We start from the raw sequence: 16088 nt of genomic DNA, 5'->3' as shown, positions 1-16088 counted from the left end.
CAGAGTAGAATGCCCCTGGGTTTAATCCCTAGCATCACAAAAAAAAATTTTTTTTTTAATTGGAAACAGGGTCTTGCTAGGTTGATGATGGTCTCACTACTTGCTGAGACTGTCCTCAAACCTGAGATCTTCTGCTCTCAGCCTCCCAAGTACTGGGTCACAGACCTGCACCACCATGCCCAGCAGAACAAGAGAATTTGTCATCATTTCAAAACTTTTATTATAATAACAGATTAGATAACAATCAAAAAAGATGCTAACAAAGAGTTGTCAGGGAACCTAATACAGTCTTAAAGAACTGCACATATCACTTAGAAAAGGGGAAAATGCACTGAAAAGATTGTTAGTGATCAAACTTAGCACCAGTCACAGTGGGAGACATTGCCTGATGCACTGAGAGGTACATGTCCCTCATGTAGTAACCACACCAAGAAGGCTTAACCTAAGTCTATTCATAATGAAGCAGTAGGGTGAATCCAGAAAACAGGAAAGCCTCTGAGAGCCAATTTCAAGAGGTGGAAGAGTTGGAGAAGGAAATGGAAGGAACTCTTAGATTTAAAGAATCTAAAGACACAGCCGGGCGTGGTGGCGCTCGCTTGTAATCCCTGCGCTTGGGAGGCTGAGACAGGAGGATCACACAGTTTTGAAGCCAGCCTCAGCTACTTAGTGAGGCCTTCAGCAACTTAGCGAGACCCTGTTTCCAAATAAAATATTAAAAAAAAAAAAAAAGGTCTGGGAGTATAGCCCGGAGGTAGAAAGCCTCTGGGTTCCACCCCCAGTACCACTAAAGAGAAGACACTGCATGTGTCTTAGTTTGTATCCTGAACAGAAAAATATCTGAGGACAACTCAGAAAATTTGAATGTAGTTACCTAATAGTTGTTATTAGGTTAATGTTCAATTTCTTAGATTTGAGAATGATACAGAAGTTACAATGCAGATGCCCTAATTCTCAGAAAAAAATATGCTTAAGTTTTAGGAATGAAGTGTCATGTTACAATTTATTCTCAGATGATTCAACACTAACAACAAAATGTACACAAAGAAATAAAGCTAGGGGCAAGCATGTTATCTTTTCCTTTCAACAAATTATACAGCTGGAAAAAAATGAGCTCAGATAAACTGACATACCAGGGGCACTCACCTCCCAGCCACACCCCTAGCACTTCTGATTATTTATTTTGAAATAGGGTCTTGCTTGCTTGCTGGGAGTTTAATAAATCGCTGAGGCTGTCCCCAACCTGTAATCCTTCTGTCTCAGCCTCCCAAGTACTGAGATTACAGGATGTGCAACTCCATGCCCAGTTTATCAGGGGTTTTTAATTGGTACTCTACAGATAAATTTCAGATCTGTCACTTGGGAGGGGAAAAATGCACATTTTTATTAATCTCAAAATAAAATTTAGCATTTTTTTTTGGTGGTAATGGGGATTGAACCCAGAGGTATTCTACCTTCAAACTACACCTCAGCCCTTTTACTTATTTTTGTGATATTGGAGATTGAATCCAGGGGCATTCTACCACTAAGCAATACCCCCACAGCCCTTTTTATTTTTGTTTTGAAAAAAATAAAGTTGCTAAGTTGCTGAGGCTGGGTATGAGTCTTTAATTCTCCTGTCTTAGCCTCCCAAATACTGGGATTATCACCATATCCAGTTTAGTACCTCTTTCTCTAATGAATAAGAACAACAGGAGTATCCAGGACTTCTTTTTATTTTGAAACAGCATCAAGCTGGACATAGTGACTTTTGCTTATAATCCCAGTACTTGGGAAGTGGAAATAGAAGGACTGAAGATTTGAGGACTACCTAGTGAGAACTTACTTCAAAATAAAAATAAAATAAAACTAGCGTATAGCTCAGAGGTTAGAACAACACCCCTCAGTTCATTCCCAGCATCAGAAAAGAAACAGAGTCTTGCTAAGTTACTGAGAGCCTCATTAAGTTGCTAAGGCTAGCCTCATATCTGCAATTCTCCTGTCTCAGCCTCCCAAGTACTAGGACTATAGACATGCATTACAATGCCCAATTCCTGTGACTTTAAAATGGTGGTACATGCTTGTAATCCCAGTATTTGGGAAGCCGAGACAGGAGGATCCCAGGTTCGTGGCCAGCCTCAGCTACTCAGTGAGGCCCTCCATAACTTAGTGAGACCCTATTTCAAAATAAAAAATAGGCCTGGGGGTATAGCTTAGAGGCAGAATGCCTCTGAGTTCAATTCCCACTACCACCAAAAACAAAACAAAACAAAAAAAGCAAACTTATTCACATGTGTCAGTACTTCAAAATTATGAATTATTAAATCTATTGCTAAATCTGATTTTAATAATGTAAGAATTACTATATATTTTTAAATATTGTAATATAAATGGCTTTGTGATCCAATGTAATTATTTTATGCATTTAAAATTTTTGAGGGAAGCTTTTAACAAAGAGCCTATGATACAAAAAAGGCTAAGAACCCATTATAGACCAAACATTTATACTTACAAAACTAAATATCGAATACAGATCCTGTCTATAGCCTCATTTTAAACAAACCAACTATTTTAAAAAATGTTAAAAAAAAAAAAGCTGGGTGTGCTGGAGCATGCTTGTAACCCCAGCATTCAGGAGGCTAAGACAGGAGGATCGTGGTTCCTGGACAGCCTCAGCTAATAGGGCTGGGGGTGTAGCTTAGAGGTAAAATGCCCTTGGGTTCAATCCCCAGTGCCACATCCACACAAAAAGATTAAATAATTGGACATGAATTTTCAAGTACTCTTAACACTATAACTCTGAATTATTATGTGAGACATCAAACAGAGCTCAAAAAATATCATATAGCTTATTCTGTGTGAAAGTGACTTACTAGAGTTTACTTGCTCAAAGCTTAGACCACTATTACGAACCTTCCAGGGTGATGCAGTCCATGGTGAAGGCGCGGGCCAGCTGTGTTGAAACTTCCATGCTACGACAGATGAGAGTCTTTCCAAACACGTGTTTGAAAGCTTTGTCAAATCTGGGATTGTACCTCAGTTTGCTGATCATAGGAATGGCATCCTAAAAACAAAACATTCCGTAACAAGCAGAGATCATGACAGTTAAAAACTGTTTGCAGAATTATGATTTACATCTTTTTTCTTTTTTAATGCTGGTGAATGAACCCAGGGGCATTCTACCTCCAAACTACACCCCCCGCCCCAGCCCTAGTTTTTATTCTTTATTTTGAAACAAGGTCTCACTAAGCAGCTGAGACTGGCCACAACCCAGATTCTCCTGTCTCAGCCTCCCAAGTACTAGGATAACAAGAGTGCACCACTGCATCCAGCTGATTTACATCTTTATGAAACACAAACACCTTTATATTTCAGAAGTAATAGTTTTTATATTGCGGAAATTAAAATAATCATTTTACTGAGATATCCTGGAATTTTTGTTCATGTTATCAGTTTTCTTTTCTTTTTTGGTACTGGGAATTGAATGCAGGAGAATGAGACTTCTGAGCTATGTCCCTATCCCTTTTTGTTTTAAAACTAGTTTTTTTTTTTTTTTTTTTTTGGTGGTACTGGGGTTCCTGGAAGCCCTTCTACCTCCGGGCTACACTCCCAGACCTACATTTCTTTATATTTTTGAAACAGGGTTTCTTAAGCCAGCGTGGCTAGCTTTGAACCTGCGCGATCCTCCTGCCTCCACCTCCCAAGCGCGGGGATTACAAGCGTGCGCCACCTCGCCTGACGTGCTGAGACTAGTTTTGAACCTGTGATTCTCTTGTATTGATCTCCCAAGTACTGTGATCATACATGTGTATCACCGGCCACAAAGCCTTCCTTGCTCATCAAGATTTTCCAAAGAAAAAAACTGATAAAGAACTTCATGGCTCTGAAGATTTAAATTTATATCCCAGTTCTGCCACCTATCCAACATGTACAATGGATATGTTGCTTAACTTCTCTACATAACAATTATTTTATCTACAAAGCTTCAATAATAATAGTACCTTCCTAGCCAGGCCTGGTGGTGCACACCTGTGGTTCACAGTACTTGGGAGATTGAGATAGGAGGATCATGGATTTGAGGCCCTCAGTAACTTAGCGAGACCCTGTTTCAAAATAAAAAATAAAAAGAGCTGGTGGTACAGCTCCAGGGTAGGGTAGCCCTAGGTTCAATCCCAAGTACAAAAAAAAAAAAAAAAAAAAAAGACACCAACAATATAGCCACTGCGGAGCATAAGAAACACAACACTGCCGTCAGTCCAGAAGCACAGCGCCCTTCCTCATCAGTGGTCACCAACAGTGGCCACCTGCCTGAAGCGAGCACACTCTGACTCTATGCTATGCACTTTCCGGCACTGCTTCCCAGTTATGTCATCTAAGTTGTGTTTCACTGTACAAATGAATCTACACTACATGCAGTTTTGTGTTTTGTTTCACTCATAGATGTTTGTGAGACTCAATTTTCCTCCCAAATACTTCCAAGATAATTTGTAGATTTGAAAACAGAGAAAGTTAGACCCATTAGTAGCCTGTAGGTTCTCAATATTCAATTTAAATTGCTGACCATTCTTTTTTTTATTAGTGGTATCAGGGATGAACTCAAGAACATTCTACCTCTGAGCTGTAACCTCTACCCTATTTTATTTTTAATTCTGAAACAAGGCCTGGCTAAGTTGCAACGATTGGATACAAACCTGCAATCCTCCTGTCTTGGCTTCCCAAATACTAGGATTACAGGTTATGTGCACCATGTTACGGCCTGCTGAACATTCTGTAATATGCTTCAGCTTTAACCTTAAGAGGATAAAAGTTACCACCACCATCAATGTTCTGAGGTCAAAACATCTCAATTACAGTTTTTCAATAATAGTATCTGAAGAATATTTTTAATCCATTTAATACGTACTTGCTAGTTACAAAAGTAACATTATGCTTCCAGTCTATTTTCTTGCAAGCCATTTTACTATATTTAAAGCATATCCAGAAAATTTAAAAATATTCCCATTATGGCACATGCCTGTAATCCAGGCCCTTGAAAGGCTGAGACAAGAGAGTCACAGGTTTGAGGACAGCCTCAGCAACTGAGACCCTGTTTCCGAATACAAAATAAAAATGGGCTGGGGGTATAGCTCAGAAATAGAATGCCCCTGGGTTCAATCCTCAGTACCAAAAAAAATTCCTTTAACTAGGCACACCTGTAATCCCAGTCATTATCTGGAAGGCTAAGACAGAAGAATCAGATTCAAGGCCAGCCTCAGAAACTTAAGAGACTCTATTTCCAAACAAACAAACAAACAAACAAAAAATGCCCCTGGGCTAAATCCCCAGTACCACAAAACAAACAAAGAAACAAACAAACAGTTCCTCAAGAATTTTCCCCAATTCACTAACCCTACCTTGTCATTCTGGAGATTACATATCTGCAGTGACTTCCTTCCTACCCTGGCTGTGACTTGTTTCACTCCTCAAGCCCACCTAGAACTATGTCCCCTGGGAAGAATGTTTACCTTACAGGCCAGTGAACCCCGATGTACAGTACCTGGGCACTACACCTCGGATTAAGCAAATTCTATGATAGAAAATAACCCAATGAAAACCAGACCTGAACACACATCGACTCACATTGGTTTCAGGGTAGGCAGTATCCCTGACGTCTAACTTGTTAAGAGGCAGAAAAGTGACCTCTCCGGGAAGATTCATTTTATTAAACTCCATTAAAATCTTCGTGCTGACTTCATCTGAATCAACAATGTGATAAAATAACCTACATATAAACAGAATAAAATACATTTTTACCGCGAGACTTTAAAGAGGTACAAACATTTAAGCATCAATTTGCTCCTCTTCTATACAATTCAATTTGTACATAAGAAGACTACTAAAATTCTTCCAAGAGGGGAAGCAGTACATAAAAGGGACAGTTGTTTTCTACAATAGAAACAAATACTTAGCATTAGCACCTACTTCTTTAATTAGAAAGTTAAAATAAGAAAATGAGGACACGAGATAATGCAAGACACTACAACTATGAAAAGGTGTTTCTTAGGCTATTCTTATTTCTTCTAAACTCTAAATCAAGGAGAGAAAAAAATTTCACCTGTTCCCAGCAGTGACTTCCACACATGTGTAGAAAGCTGGCTCACATTCAAAGTTATTCATCACAATGCCATGATAGCCATTTTGTACATGCTGGTTTATTCCTTTTCGACGAAAGTGGTCTAGTACTTTGTTTATGCTGTCTATTCCATTTAAAATGGCCTATAAATTGTTTAGTGAAAAAATATTAATGTCACCAATGACACTCTTGCTGATAATAAGCCCATCACATCATACACATAAACACTGAAGATTAAACATCCTCCCAAACAAACACATCACCCCTTGAAAAATGTCAACTACATGTAACATTTCATATTAGCAGTCCGGTGATGTTACAGCTGGGCTCTTCATCTAAAAATCAAAAGTGCTATCATTCATAACATGGGCACTAGCAAGAATGGTTAAATAATCTCTATTGTTTCACACTTACAGGGTAAGTGATTTGGACTCTATTACCTGGAACCAAGGTCTGCAGCATGAGAGCTGCTAAATTCTTACGCACTGATGACCTGACGATTCAGACAACAAAAGAGCTCGCTCACCTTTCCTGTGGCAGCTCTAAGAAGCTGCTGCTTCTTCTCAAGATCTTCCCTTTTAGCGGCAAGTGCTTGCTGTTCTGCATTCTCCTCTCTCCACAAGTAGCTAATTGATGCAAATTAATAAAAATTCAACTTAAATTATACTGACAGTACAATTTTAAAGTATTACTCAAAAAATTAAGGAATATTTTAGGCTATACTAACTTTCTTTCACTTTGTAATTCATCTTTCTTATTTTTTACTTCATAATACTTTCTGTCCAGTTCTTCTACTCGAGCTTTGACTTCATTAAGATCCTGATCCAATTTCTATAGAAATAAAAACAATTCATATTTAAAATTCAATTTCATCAAACGAATCCATACTGACAAGAAGCAGATTACTGGCTGCAAAAGGTGAGAGAGAGAGGAATTACCAAAGGAGGCAGAAACATTTCTGAGCGATGAACATGTTTATTATTTTAACTGTGGTGATGGTTTTTTCAGTGTATATGCGCAATGAAAATCACGAAATGATACACTTTAAATAAATACAATTTATAGTACGCTGGTTTTACCTCAATGAAGCTATTAAAAAATCCAACTTTAATTTTTTTTTTCTTTTGGTAATGGGAATTGAACCCAGGGGTCTTTTACCTGAGCTACATTCCCAGCCCTTTTTTTAATTTTCCATTTTAAAACAAGGTCTAGCCAAGCATGGAGGTATACACTTGTAGTCCCAGCGACAGAAGGATCACAGGTTTGCGGCCAGCCTCAACAACTCAGCAGACGCTATGCCTGGCCTACTCACCTTCTCGTCAATCCCATCACTCTGCACTCACCTGCACACACAGCTTCAGAAAGCATCCCCCCTTTATTCTTTCAAGTAATGAGACCTTCCTTACTCTGGAGGTGAAAGGTCTTCCTATAAACCTTTCAGCTAAGGTTCATAGGAAGTGAAGGTCTATCTTCTACTTTAATTTTTAAGAAAATGCTAGGTAAATATTTAAAATAAATGCTTAAATCACTGAAAAAAAAATGCTTATAAAAATCAGTTTTAACCAACAACAAAAAAAAATTCCTCAATTAGTTACTAACAGAAAATGTTAGAATAAAAAATTTAAAAATTTCTTTAAAAGTTACTATAGTTGTTTTAGACTTGTATGTCATGTTATAATTTAGGGTATACTAGGTACATACTACCAATTCATAAAAATGTACTTTAAAAATACTTAATCCCGATGAATACTCACTGACATGAATCAAGTGTACTCCCCCCCCCCCCAGTACTAGGGACTGAACCAGGGGTAATTCTACCTGTAGGCTACAACCCCAACCCTATTTTTTTTTTTTAATTTTGAAACAAGTTCTCACTAAATTACTGGGGGCTGACCTTAAAATCTGCAATCCTCCTGTCTCAGTCTCCCAAGTACTGGGATTATAGGCATATACCACCATGCCTGGCTACCAAATATCCTTAAAGAGAGAACGACTATATGTATATTTAATTGTGCTGGCTCTTTTTAAAGTAGTTAGGTATATGAATGTATGTTCGTAATACTCCCAGACCCATTTTATATTTTATTTGGAAATAGGGTCTCAGTAAGTTGCTGAGAGCCTCACTAAGTAGCTGAGGCTGGCTTCGAACCTGTGTGATCCTCCTGTCTCAGCCTCCCAAGCACGGGGATTACAAGCGTGCGCCACCACGCCCAGCTAATGTTTTAATTTCTAAAACAGGGTCTCGCTAGGTTGATGGGAGTCTCACTACTTGATGAGGCTGTCCTCGAACCTGATACCCTCCTGTCTTGGCCTCCCAAGGACTGGGATTACAGGCATGCACCACCACACCTGGCTCTGTTTTGTGTATTTTAAAAGAAGTATGCAAATTTGTTTAAAAATAAAACAGTAGATTTTAAAAATATAAAAGTAATGTATGGCCGGGCGTGGTAGCCCACGCTTGCAATCCCCCCCGGTTTGGGAGGCAGAGACAAGAGAATCGCACAGGTTTGAAGCCAGCCTCAGCTACTTAGTGAGGCTCTCAGCAACTTAGTGAGACCCTGTTTCCAAATAAAATATAAAATAGGTCTGGGAGTATAGCCCGGAGGTAGTAAGCCCCTGGGTTCCACTCCAAGTATCACCAAAATATATATATATATATGTTTATATGTTCTGAAAGATTTCACAAAGCCATTATAAAAATTCTTACATTATACTGCTCCAGATTTTTCTCCTTATTTGCCTCAGTGTCCTCCAGATCCTTATGTATAGCAGCAATCTGTCTTTTCTTGTCATTAATTGCCTGATCTAAAGACTTGAGTTCCTTTTTAATCCACTTATCCCTTTCTTCCTTTGATGTAAACTGGCTTCCTCGGCCCTGCTTTGCATAAAGGTCCGTTCTTTCCTGAGTAGCTTGAGCCAATCTATTGAAGACAGAGAGAATGGGTTGAAAATGAGAACAGGAAACAATCAAGTTTAATTGCAATGAATAACATTCATGTTTAAGTTACATTAAAGAGGAATTAAGCATAAAAAGCAAGAGTTATATACTAAAACTTGAACTAACTTGTTTATATTGTATTAATACAACTTAATAAAATCAAAATTAGGGTTGGGATGTAGCTCAGTGATAGAGAGCTTGCCCAGCATGTGCAAGGCCTTGGATTTGATCCCCAGCAGCACCACACAAAGTACAAGTCAGAAAATAGGGCTGGGGCCAGGTGTGGTGGCGCATACTTGTAATCCCCGGGCTTGGGAGGTGGAGACAGGAGGATCTTGCTGGCTTAAGAGACCCTGTTTAAAAATAATAATAATAATAAATATATATATGTCTGGGAGTATAGCCCGGAAGTAGAAGGGTTTCCAGGAACCCCCCCCCCTCAAAAAAAAAGAAAGTAGGGCTGAGGATGTTGTACTATAGTAAAGCATTCACTTAGCAAGCATGAGATCCTAGCACCTCAAAAAATAACTAAAAAGAAAAAATCACATTTAAAATGAGATAAATGACCCATTCCTTAAGGATTTCAGGCAGATCCAGTATTCACTCCAGGTCTGGGTTAGTCAGTAAATCTAAACAATTCTAATGCCCCACCTCAGAAACTTTAAAAAATGCTTTATGTATTTAACAACTCACCAAAATGAATGTTAAATGATATGAAACCATAATACACTAAAATTATGTGAAATCAGCAATGTTGACAAGTAAAATCTACAGACACATACTAAAAGTTAAATAGCACTGAGTAAAAGAGGTGCAGAATGACACATAAAGATGCCATGTGAGTAAAAAAACAACAAAAACCACGATGCATGTTTTAAAAAGACTAACATTTAGCTGTTGTCTTGGAGAAGTTATTGGCCTCTTAGAATCTAAAGTTCACTGAATTTAAGGTGGGCTTAATGCCAATCTCCTAGGGCCTTTGAGTAGAAATAACCTAGGCAGTATGTGTACAATGCCACGTGACCCACAGTAGTTTAACATTAGATTTTTTTTTTTTTTTTTTTTTGTAGTACTGAGAATGGAACCCAGGGAGCTCACCCTGGGTTTTTTCAAAATAATTATTCAAAATAATATAGAATTATTTTTCAAAATAATTATTTTGAAACAGGGTCTAAATTGCAGAGGGCCTTACTAAGTGGCTGAGGCTGGCCGCAAATCTGCAATCCTCCTGTCTCAGGCTCCCAGGTACTGGAATTACAAGCGTGTGCCACCACGCCCAGCTCATGTATTATTACTTTCATGTGGTCATTTAACTTTTGCCCTTAATTATCACACTAGTACCTTCTTAACCCATAGACATGTAGGTTTTAGAGGAACTATATAGAAAGTTAGTTGTTGGCGAAAATTCGCAGACCTAGCAATTCCTCGCTCTTCTTTTTCTTTTACACTGTTGAATTTAGGTTCTGTTTCTGCCAGTTCTTTCTGTTTTTCTTCTATTTTTTCAAGCAGCTTCTGCCTTTCTTTTAATAAACGTTTCTGTAAATAAAGCAAGTAAAAATGTGATCTATTTAAATTTTGCTTAATTTAAAACTAGCAAAAAATGTTTTCTCAGGAAAAACTCACGAGAAAAAACAATCGTGCAACATAAAACAATTTTTTTAATGTAAGGTAGTAATAGGTTGCTACTCAAGTACAAATTTTAATGTGGCAAAGCTTTCACAAAACATTCAAGCATGTACTCCATGAAAACTATCTTGTATTGTTCTCACCCTAACATTCCTATCTCTTAGTTGTGAGCATGTTAACTTACCCTTTGCTCACTATTGCCTGCCAGTTCATCTTGTAAATCCTTGGCTTTAAGCTCCAATTTAGTCCTCTGCTTAATTTGTTCTTGTCTTTCAGCACTGAGTTGTTCTTTCTCTTCTTTCATAGCTGAAATTTTTGTTTTCAATTCTCTAACTTGGCGCTCAATATCCTATTCAAAAAATACCAAACAGAAAATGAGTCAGAGAATTTGCAGTACGTGTCTATAATCCCAGCTACTCAGGAAGCTAAGGCAGGAGGAAAGAAAGTTAAGGCTAGCCTCAATGACTTAGTGAGACACTATCTCTAAATGAAAAATAAAAGGCCCAATATGGTGGCACACACCTGTAATCCTTGGGAGGCTGAGACATAAGGATCGCAGGTTTGAGTACAGTCTCAGAATCTAGCAAAAGCCTATTTCCAAACAAAACATAAAAAGGGCTGAGGGTGTAACTAGGAGGTATATTGCCCGTGTTCAATCCCCAGTAACACACACACACACACCAGGACCAAGGGTATGGCTTAGTGATAAAGCAACCCTAAGTCCAATCCCCAGTAGCAGAGAGGAAAAAATATATGAGTAAACCTTTATAATCTTACCTCCATTTTATCTCTTGCATCCTGCTGGGCATCTCTTAATTGTCTGGATTTTTCTCCACTCGTTTCTCTCTTAGCAGAAAGCTGGGGGAAAAAACAAGCTATCATTTCTAACTCATTTTACATTAATCTAGTATTTTGTAACACCTAGTAAAAATTTCTGCATCTGTTAAGCCAAAAGTAGCCATTCACCTAAAATGTTCATATACTAAAAAATATTATTTTTCTTTAATTAGATAACTCAAATTTTTACATAAAAAAGCAATGCAAATTTACAAAATACATTCTATAATACCAATAAAATATTCAGTTAGCTATTTTAAGAACAACACAGGTTTAGTCATTTTCTTTACAGTAAACAAAAATTTAAAAAAATCAGTGACTAATGAATTCATTATAAGGTTTTTAATTTTAAGCGTCTATTTAAAGTCATTGAAAAGTATAAATATGGAATGAATTTAGCATAATCATAAAAATAAAATTAAACTATCAAAGTATCTTACCTCATCAAGTTTAGCACGAGTCTCATTAAGTTCCTGATTGTAAATGGTATACTCCAGGGCTCGTCTCATTTTATCCCACTTCTGATACTGAGCTAATTCTTCCTTTTCTTCTTCTAAAGTATGTAATCTCTCTTCAATGTATTTTAGCAACTCATTGATCTTTTCCCGTTTGCCCTCTTAACAAACAAGAGGAAGTTAAATAAATATTGTATGTGACATTACTTCTCAAATATACCACAAATTTATTTTTAAGAACTATAGCATTACTTCTTTGATAATCAAATGTCAGATATTAAAATGGCAATGAGTTTTCTATGAAAAGCAGAAAACAAGTTTACATATGGGAGCAATGATTCTTATAGTACAAATAGTAACCTCTGTAAAGTTTAAGCAACCTTTGTAAAAGTCAATACACCTTCCAAAAACTTAAAATTAACATCGCTGGCCACTAATTCTTAATTTTTATTAATAATAAATAGCATTACTTATAGCTACCGTTTCCTAAATAGCTACATTCTAATCATGACACCTTGTTCCCCTCTACTCACCACCAAAACCAACAAGAGGTAGGTAAGTAGGTAGGTATGTATTTTGTGTGTCTGGTACTGGGAGTGGAACTCAGGGGCATTCTTCCTCTGAGCCACATCCCCTCAGCCCTACTTTATTTGAAAACAGGGTCTCACTAAGCTGTGGAAGGCTTCACTAAGTATCTGAGGCTGGCCACAAACCTGCGATTCTCTTGTGTCAGCCTCCCAAGTCCTGGGATTACAAGTGTGCGCCACCACACCTGCTCAAAAGAGGACTTTGTGGAGCAAGCTTTGGCCCAGAGAGATTAAAAGTCTAAACTCATAATATCAGTTTATTAGTATTTTAGATTTTCAACATGGGATGGTCAGACTCTAAGCCATGATATTACACAGCTTTTGAAAAGCAAAATAGGGTTTCTATAGTAAATGTATTAGTGAAGACTTCAAGTTTTATATTTACTTGTTCCCAAACAAGTTTAAGCCTAACATGCACTGACACTCCAGTCTCTGGGAGGGAAGATGCATCCACATTTGTTGTCCTCACTAACAAGGACAAGGAAGCCAAAGGCAAAAGGAGCTGACCTGCAAAGACCCTTGTATAGAAAAGTTGTGCTTCTTCATTCAAATTTAAATGAATTACTGGAAAACTCAAACTGCCTCTAATTTCCTCTCCATTCAGTACATAGGCATATTATTATAAAGTACCATGACATAGACATTATTATTTTGTCATAACAAAATATTAACAAAGCAATTTGCAAAAAAAAAAAAAAAAACGACAGTCTCACATTTATTTTTACCTGTTTCTTTCATTAAGGAGATACTTTCTTCCTTGCGCTCATCATATACTCTAGTGCCAGCTACTTCTCTTAATAGCTTCAGTCTCTGAGAATCTGGTGCTGTTGCCATCTGGTTGATCTAAAAAGTCATTACACAGCTATCAACTACTCTTTAAGAACAAGAGTCTACCTTGAAAGAGTTCTAAGTACATATATATAGTCATATGCTAAGTTTTTAGTAGATAATGATTTGGAGAAAACAATTTATATGGTACATATAACAATATATCTATTATTTCCCTTACTTAAATTATACTTATCAAATAAACTTGATCCAGCCGGGCGTGGTGGCACACACTTGTAATCCCCGCGATTGGGAGGCCGAGACAGGAGGATCGCGCAGGTTTGAAGCCAGCCTTGCTGGCTTAGGAGACCCTGTTTCCAAATTTAAAAAAAATATAAAAATAGGTCTGGGTGTATAGCCCAGAGGTAGAAGGGCTTCCAGGAACCCCAGTAACACCAAGAAAAAAAAAAAAAAAAAAAGATCCATTTATAAATTTCCTTTATGAGGAAACCAACTCACAAATGAAACACCACTATTTTTTTAGTCATTATAAAAAGATGAGCTCCATTTTCAAAGAAAAATATTTACAAAGGGAAATCATCACTGACTACATTTTTTTAAAAAATATAACAGAAATAATAGCTTTAAATACAAAGAGAATGATATGCTATAAGTGCCATGTAACAACATATCAGATATCATGAGAAGTCAAAAATGCTATCACTGCACTAAAAAACTGAAGCGATGCCCAGCATGATGGCACACTAATCCCAGGACTTGGGAGGCTAAAACAGGAAGATAACAGACTCGAGGACAGCCTCAGCAAGTAGCGAGACTTTCGTCAACCTAGCAAGACGCTGTTTCAAAATAAAAAATTAAAGTAGGATTGGAAGCGTTGCACTCAATCCTCAGAACCAAACAGAAAAAGAAAAAAGAAAATGAAAAAGAAAACCTAAAGCATGGTGGTACAGCCTGTAATCCCAGTGCTTAGACGGCTGAAGTAGGAGGATCACAGGTTCAAGGCCAGGCTCAGGAACTTTGAGGAAGGCTGTTTCAAAATAATTTAAAGAGCTGAGAATATAGCCAGGTGGTAAAATGCCACTGGGTCCAAAACTCACAAAAAACTACACTGATAGTTACACATTTACATAAAAAAAGAGGTACTGGGGATTGAACCCAGAGGCATTCTACCTCCAAGCTATACCCTCAGCCCTATATTTTATTCATTTTTGAAACAGAGTCTCACTAAGTTGCATAGGGCCTCGCTAAATGGCTGAGGCTGGCTGCAAACCTGTGATCCCCCTGTCTCAGCCTCCCAAGTACTGGATTACAAGCCTAAGCCAACATGCCCAGCTTTACGACTTACATTATGTGAGACCAAAATACACCAATAAAAGCATATTTTTAAAAAGTACATACACTAAGAATTTTCTAGAACTTTTAAAAAACCTATTGAAGCATAAGTTCCAAGGAAAAAATACTTTAAATACATATGAAAATTATAAACAGACAGCAGAACAATAGGCTAAAGTCTGTAATTTAGCAGATGTAAATATAACCTCTTTAGGGGAAATAATATGTAACATTATGGTAGATTTCTGGTAAACATTTTTACTATTTTAATTATGTGATAACCTGAGTAGTATAAAATGCTAATTTTAGGAAGTGACATTTTAAATAAGTTTTACAGATCCTGCCGGGAAGATGGCGACCGAGAAAAGCGGGGCTTAAGAGTCCCGCTAACAACCAATCTCCATTACCACAAAAAGAGCGCCTTTCATAGCCAGAAAACACCATCACCAGAAAAACAAAAAAACCACCAGGCTCCAGAGAGAAAGCGGACTGAGAACAGAGCTCAGGGCCACAGAGGAGACACACGCGCCCGAGGACGCGGCAGCAGCGCCATATTGCCGGCGGCAGCGGCGAACTCAGCGGACGGCTACAGCAAGCCAAGGTGAGCTGATGTGGAACAGCCAGGCGGGATCTTTCGGCGCAGACAGCATTTAAAGCTCCCAGTGGCTGAGCTCAGCACACGCTGCAGGGATTCAGAGTGGAAATCAAAACCAGAGAAGAAAAAATACGCCAGCCTCATGGCCGAGGGCGTGGCAGAGGCGCCATATTGCCACCAGCGGCGGCAGCAGCAGTGAATTCACCGAGTCCAGTACAGCTACATCTACGTACTCAAGAACAGTGAGTCAAATTGCGGGCCACAGAGGAGAAATCCCAGTATTGTGCCTCCTGGGACTTGACCCAGTGAGGGAGTGGTGGTGGCAGAGATATCACACCATAGGAGAGCGTGCAACCTGGCACCCCCCCATAGTTTAAAGCAGCCTCTATCGACTCCCTGGGTCGGAGACTCTGTGATACAACCCAGTAAAGGAGTAGTAGGGTCTGAGATAATACAGACTCGAGATCCAGAGCACCTTAAGTGAAGCCATAGTGACCCAAGGCAAGAACCCAGAGAAGGCACAAACCTCCGAAATCATGGGAAAGAGGAATAACACTGAAGTAATGAATGTGCACAACCCCACAACATCAGAACCTGATAAAACAGAAAATCAGAGATTTCTAGAAGATCAAATCAGGAAAATAACTGTAGAAATAATAGAGGTGCTTCGAAAAGAACTCAGAGAGAGCCAAAAAGAGATAAAGGATGCAATTAATGAAGTAAAGGCCTCAATTCAAAGCACAAACAACCGATTAGACCACATGGAGAACAGAATCTCGCTCTTAGAAGATGAGCAATCCAAAAATGAATGCATAGTTTCTAATCTAGAAAAAGATATCCA

At 38.2% G+C, this 16088-nt stretch overlaps 1 protein-coding gene across 1 annotated transcript in view; it reads right to left on the bottom strand.

Moving 5' to 3' along the window:
• The window catches only part of SMC3 (structural maintenance of chromosomes 3), a gene marked incomplete at both ends in the record, with an annotated part of 44173 nt that overhangs the window by 10704 nt on the left and 17381 nt on the right, over nucleotides 1-16088 (bottom strand). Inside the window, 11 exons of the mRNA XM_080694096.1 lie at nucleotides 2890-3040; nucleotides 5596-5737; nucleotides 6071-6231; nucleotides 6615-6714; nucleotides 6816-6919; nucleotides 8796-9009; nucleotides 10441-10562; nucleotides 10837-11001; nucleotides 11430-11510; nucleotides 11930-12105; nucleotides 13257-13374. Of these exons, the coding sequence (XP_080550222.1) occupies nucleotides 2890-3040; nucleotides 5596-5737; nucleotides 6071-6231; nucleotides 6615-6714; nucleotides 6816-6919; nucleotides 8796-9009; nucleotides 10441-10562; nucleotides 10837-11001; nucleotides 11430-11510; nucleotides 11930-12105; nucleotides 13257-13374 (1534 nt within the window). The remainder of the gene's footprint in view (nucleotides 1-2889; nucleotides 3041-5595; nucleotides 5738-6070; nucleotides 6232-6614; nucleotides 6715-6815; nucleotides 6920-8795; nucleotides 9010-10440; nucleotides 10563-10836; nucleotides 11002-11429; nucleotides 11511-11929; nucleotides 12106-13256; nucleotides 13375-16088) is intronic.

The sequence above is a fragment of the Muscardinus avellanarius genome (assembly GCF_963383645.1).
Source record: "Muscardinus avellanarius genome assembly, chromosome: 4".
Lineage (NCBI taxonomy): Eukaryota > Metazoa > Chordata > Mammalia > Rodentia > Gliridae > Muscardinus > Muscardinus avellanarius.
Note: the sequence above shows the minus strand (reverse complement) of the source record. Positions and strands in the feature narration are given on the sequence as shown.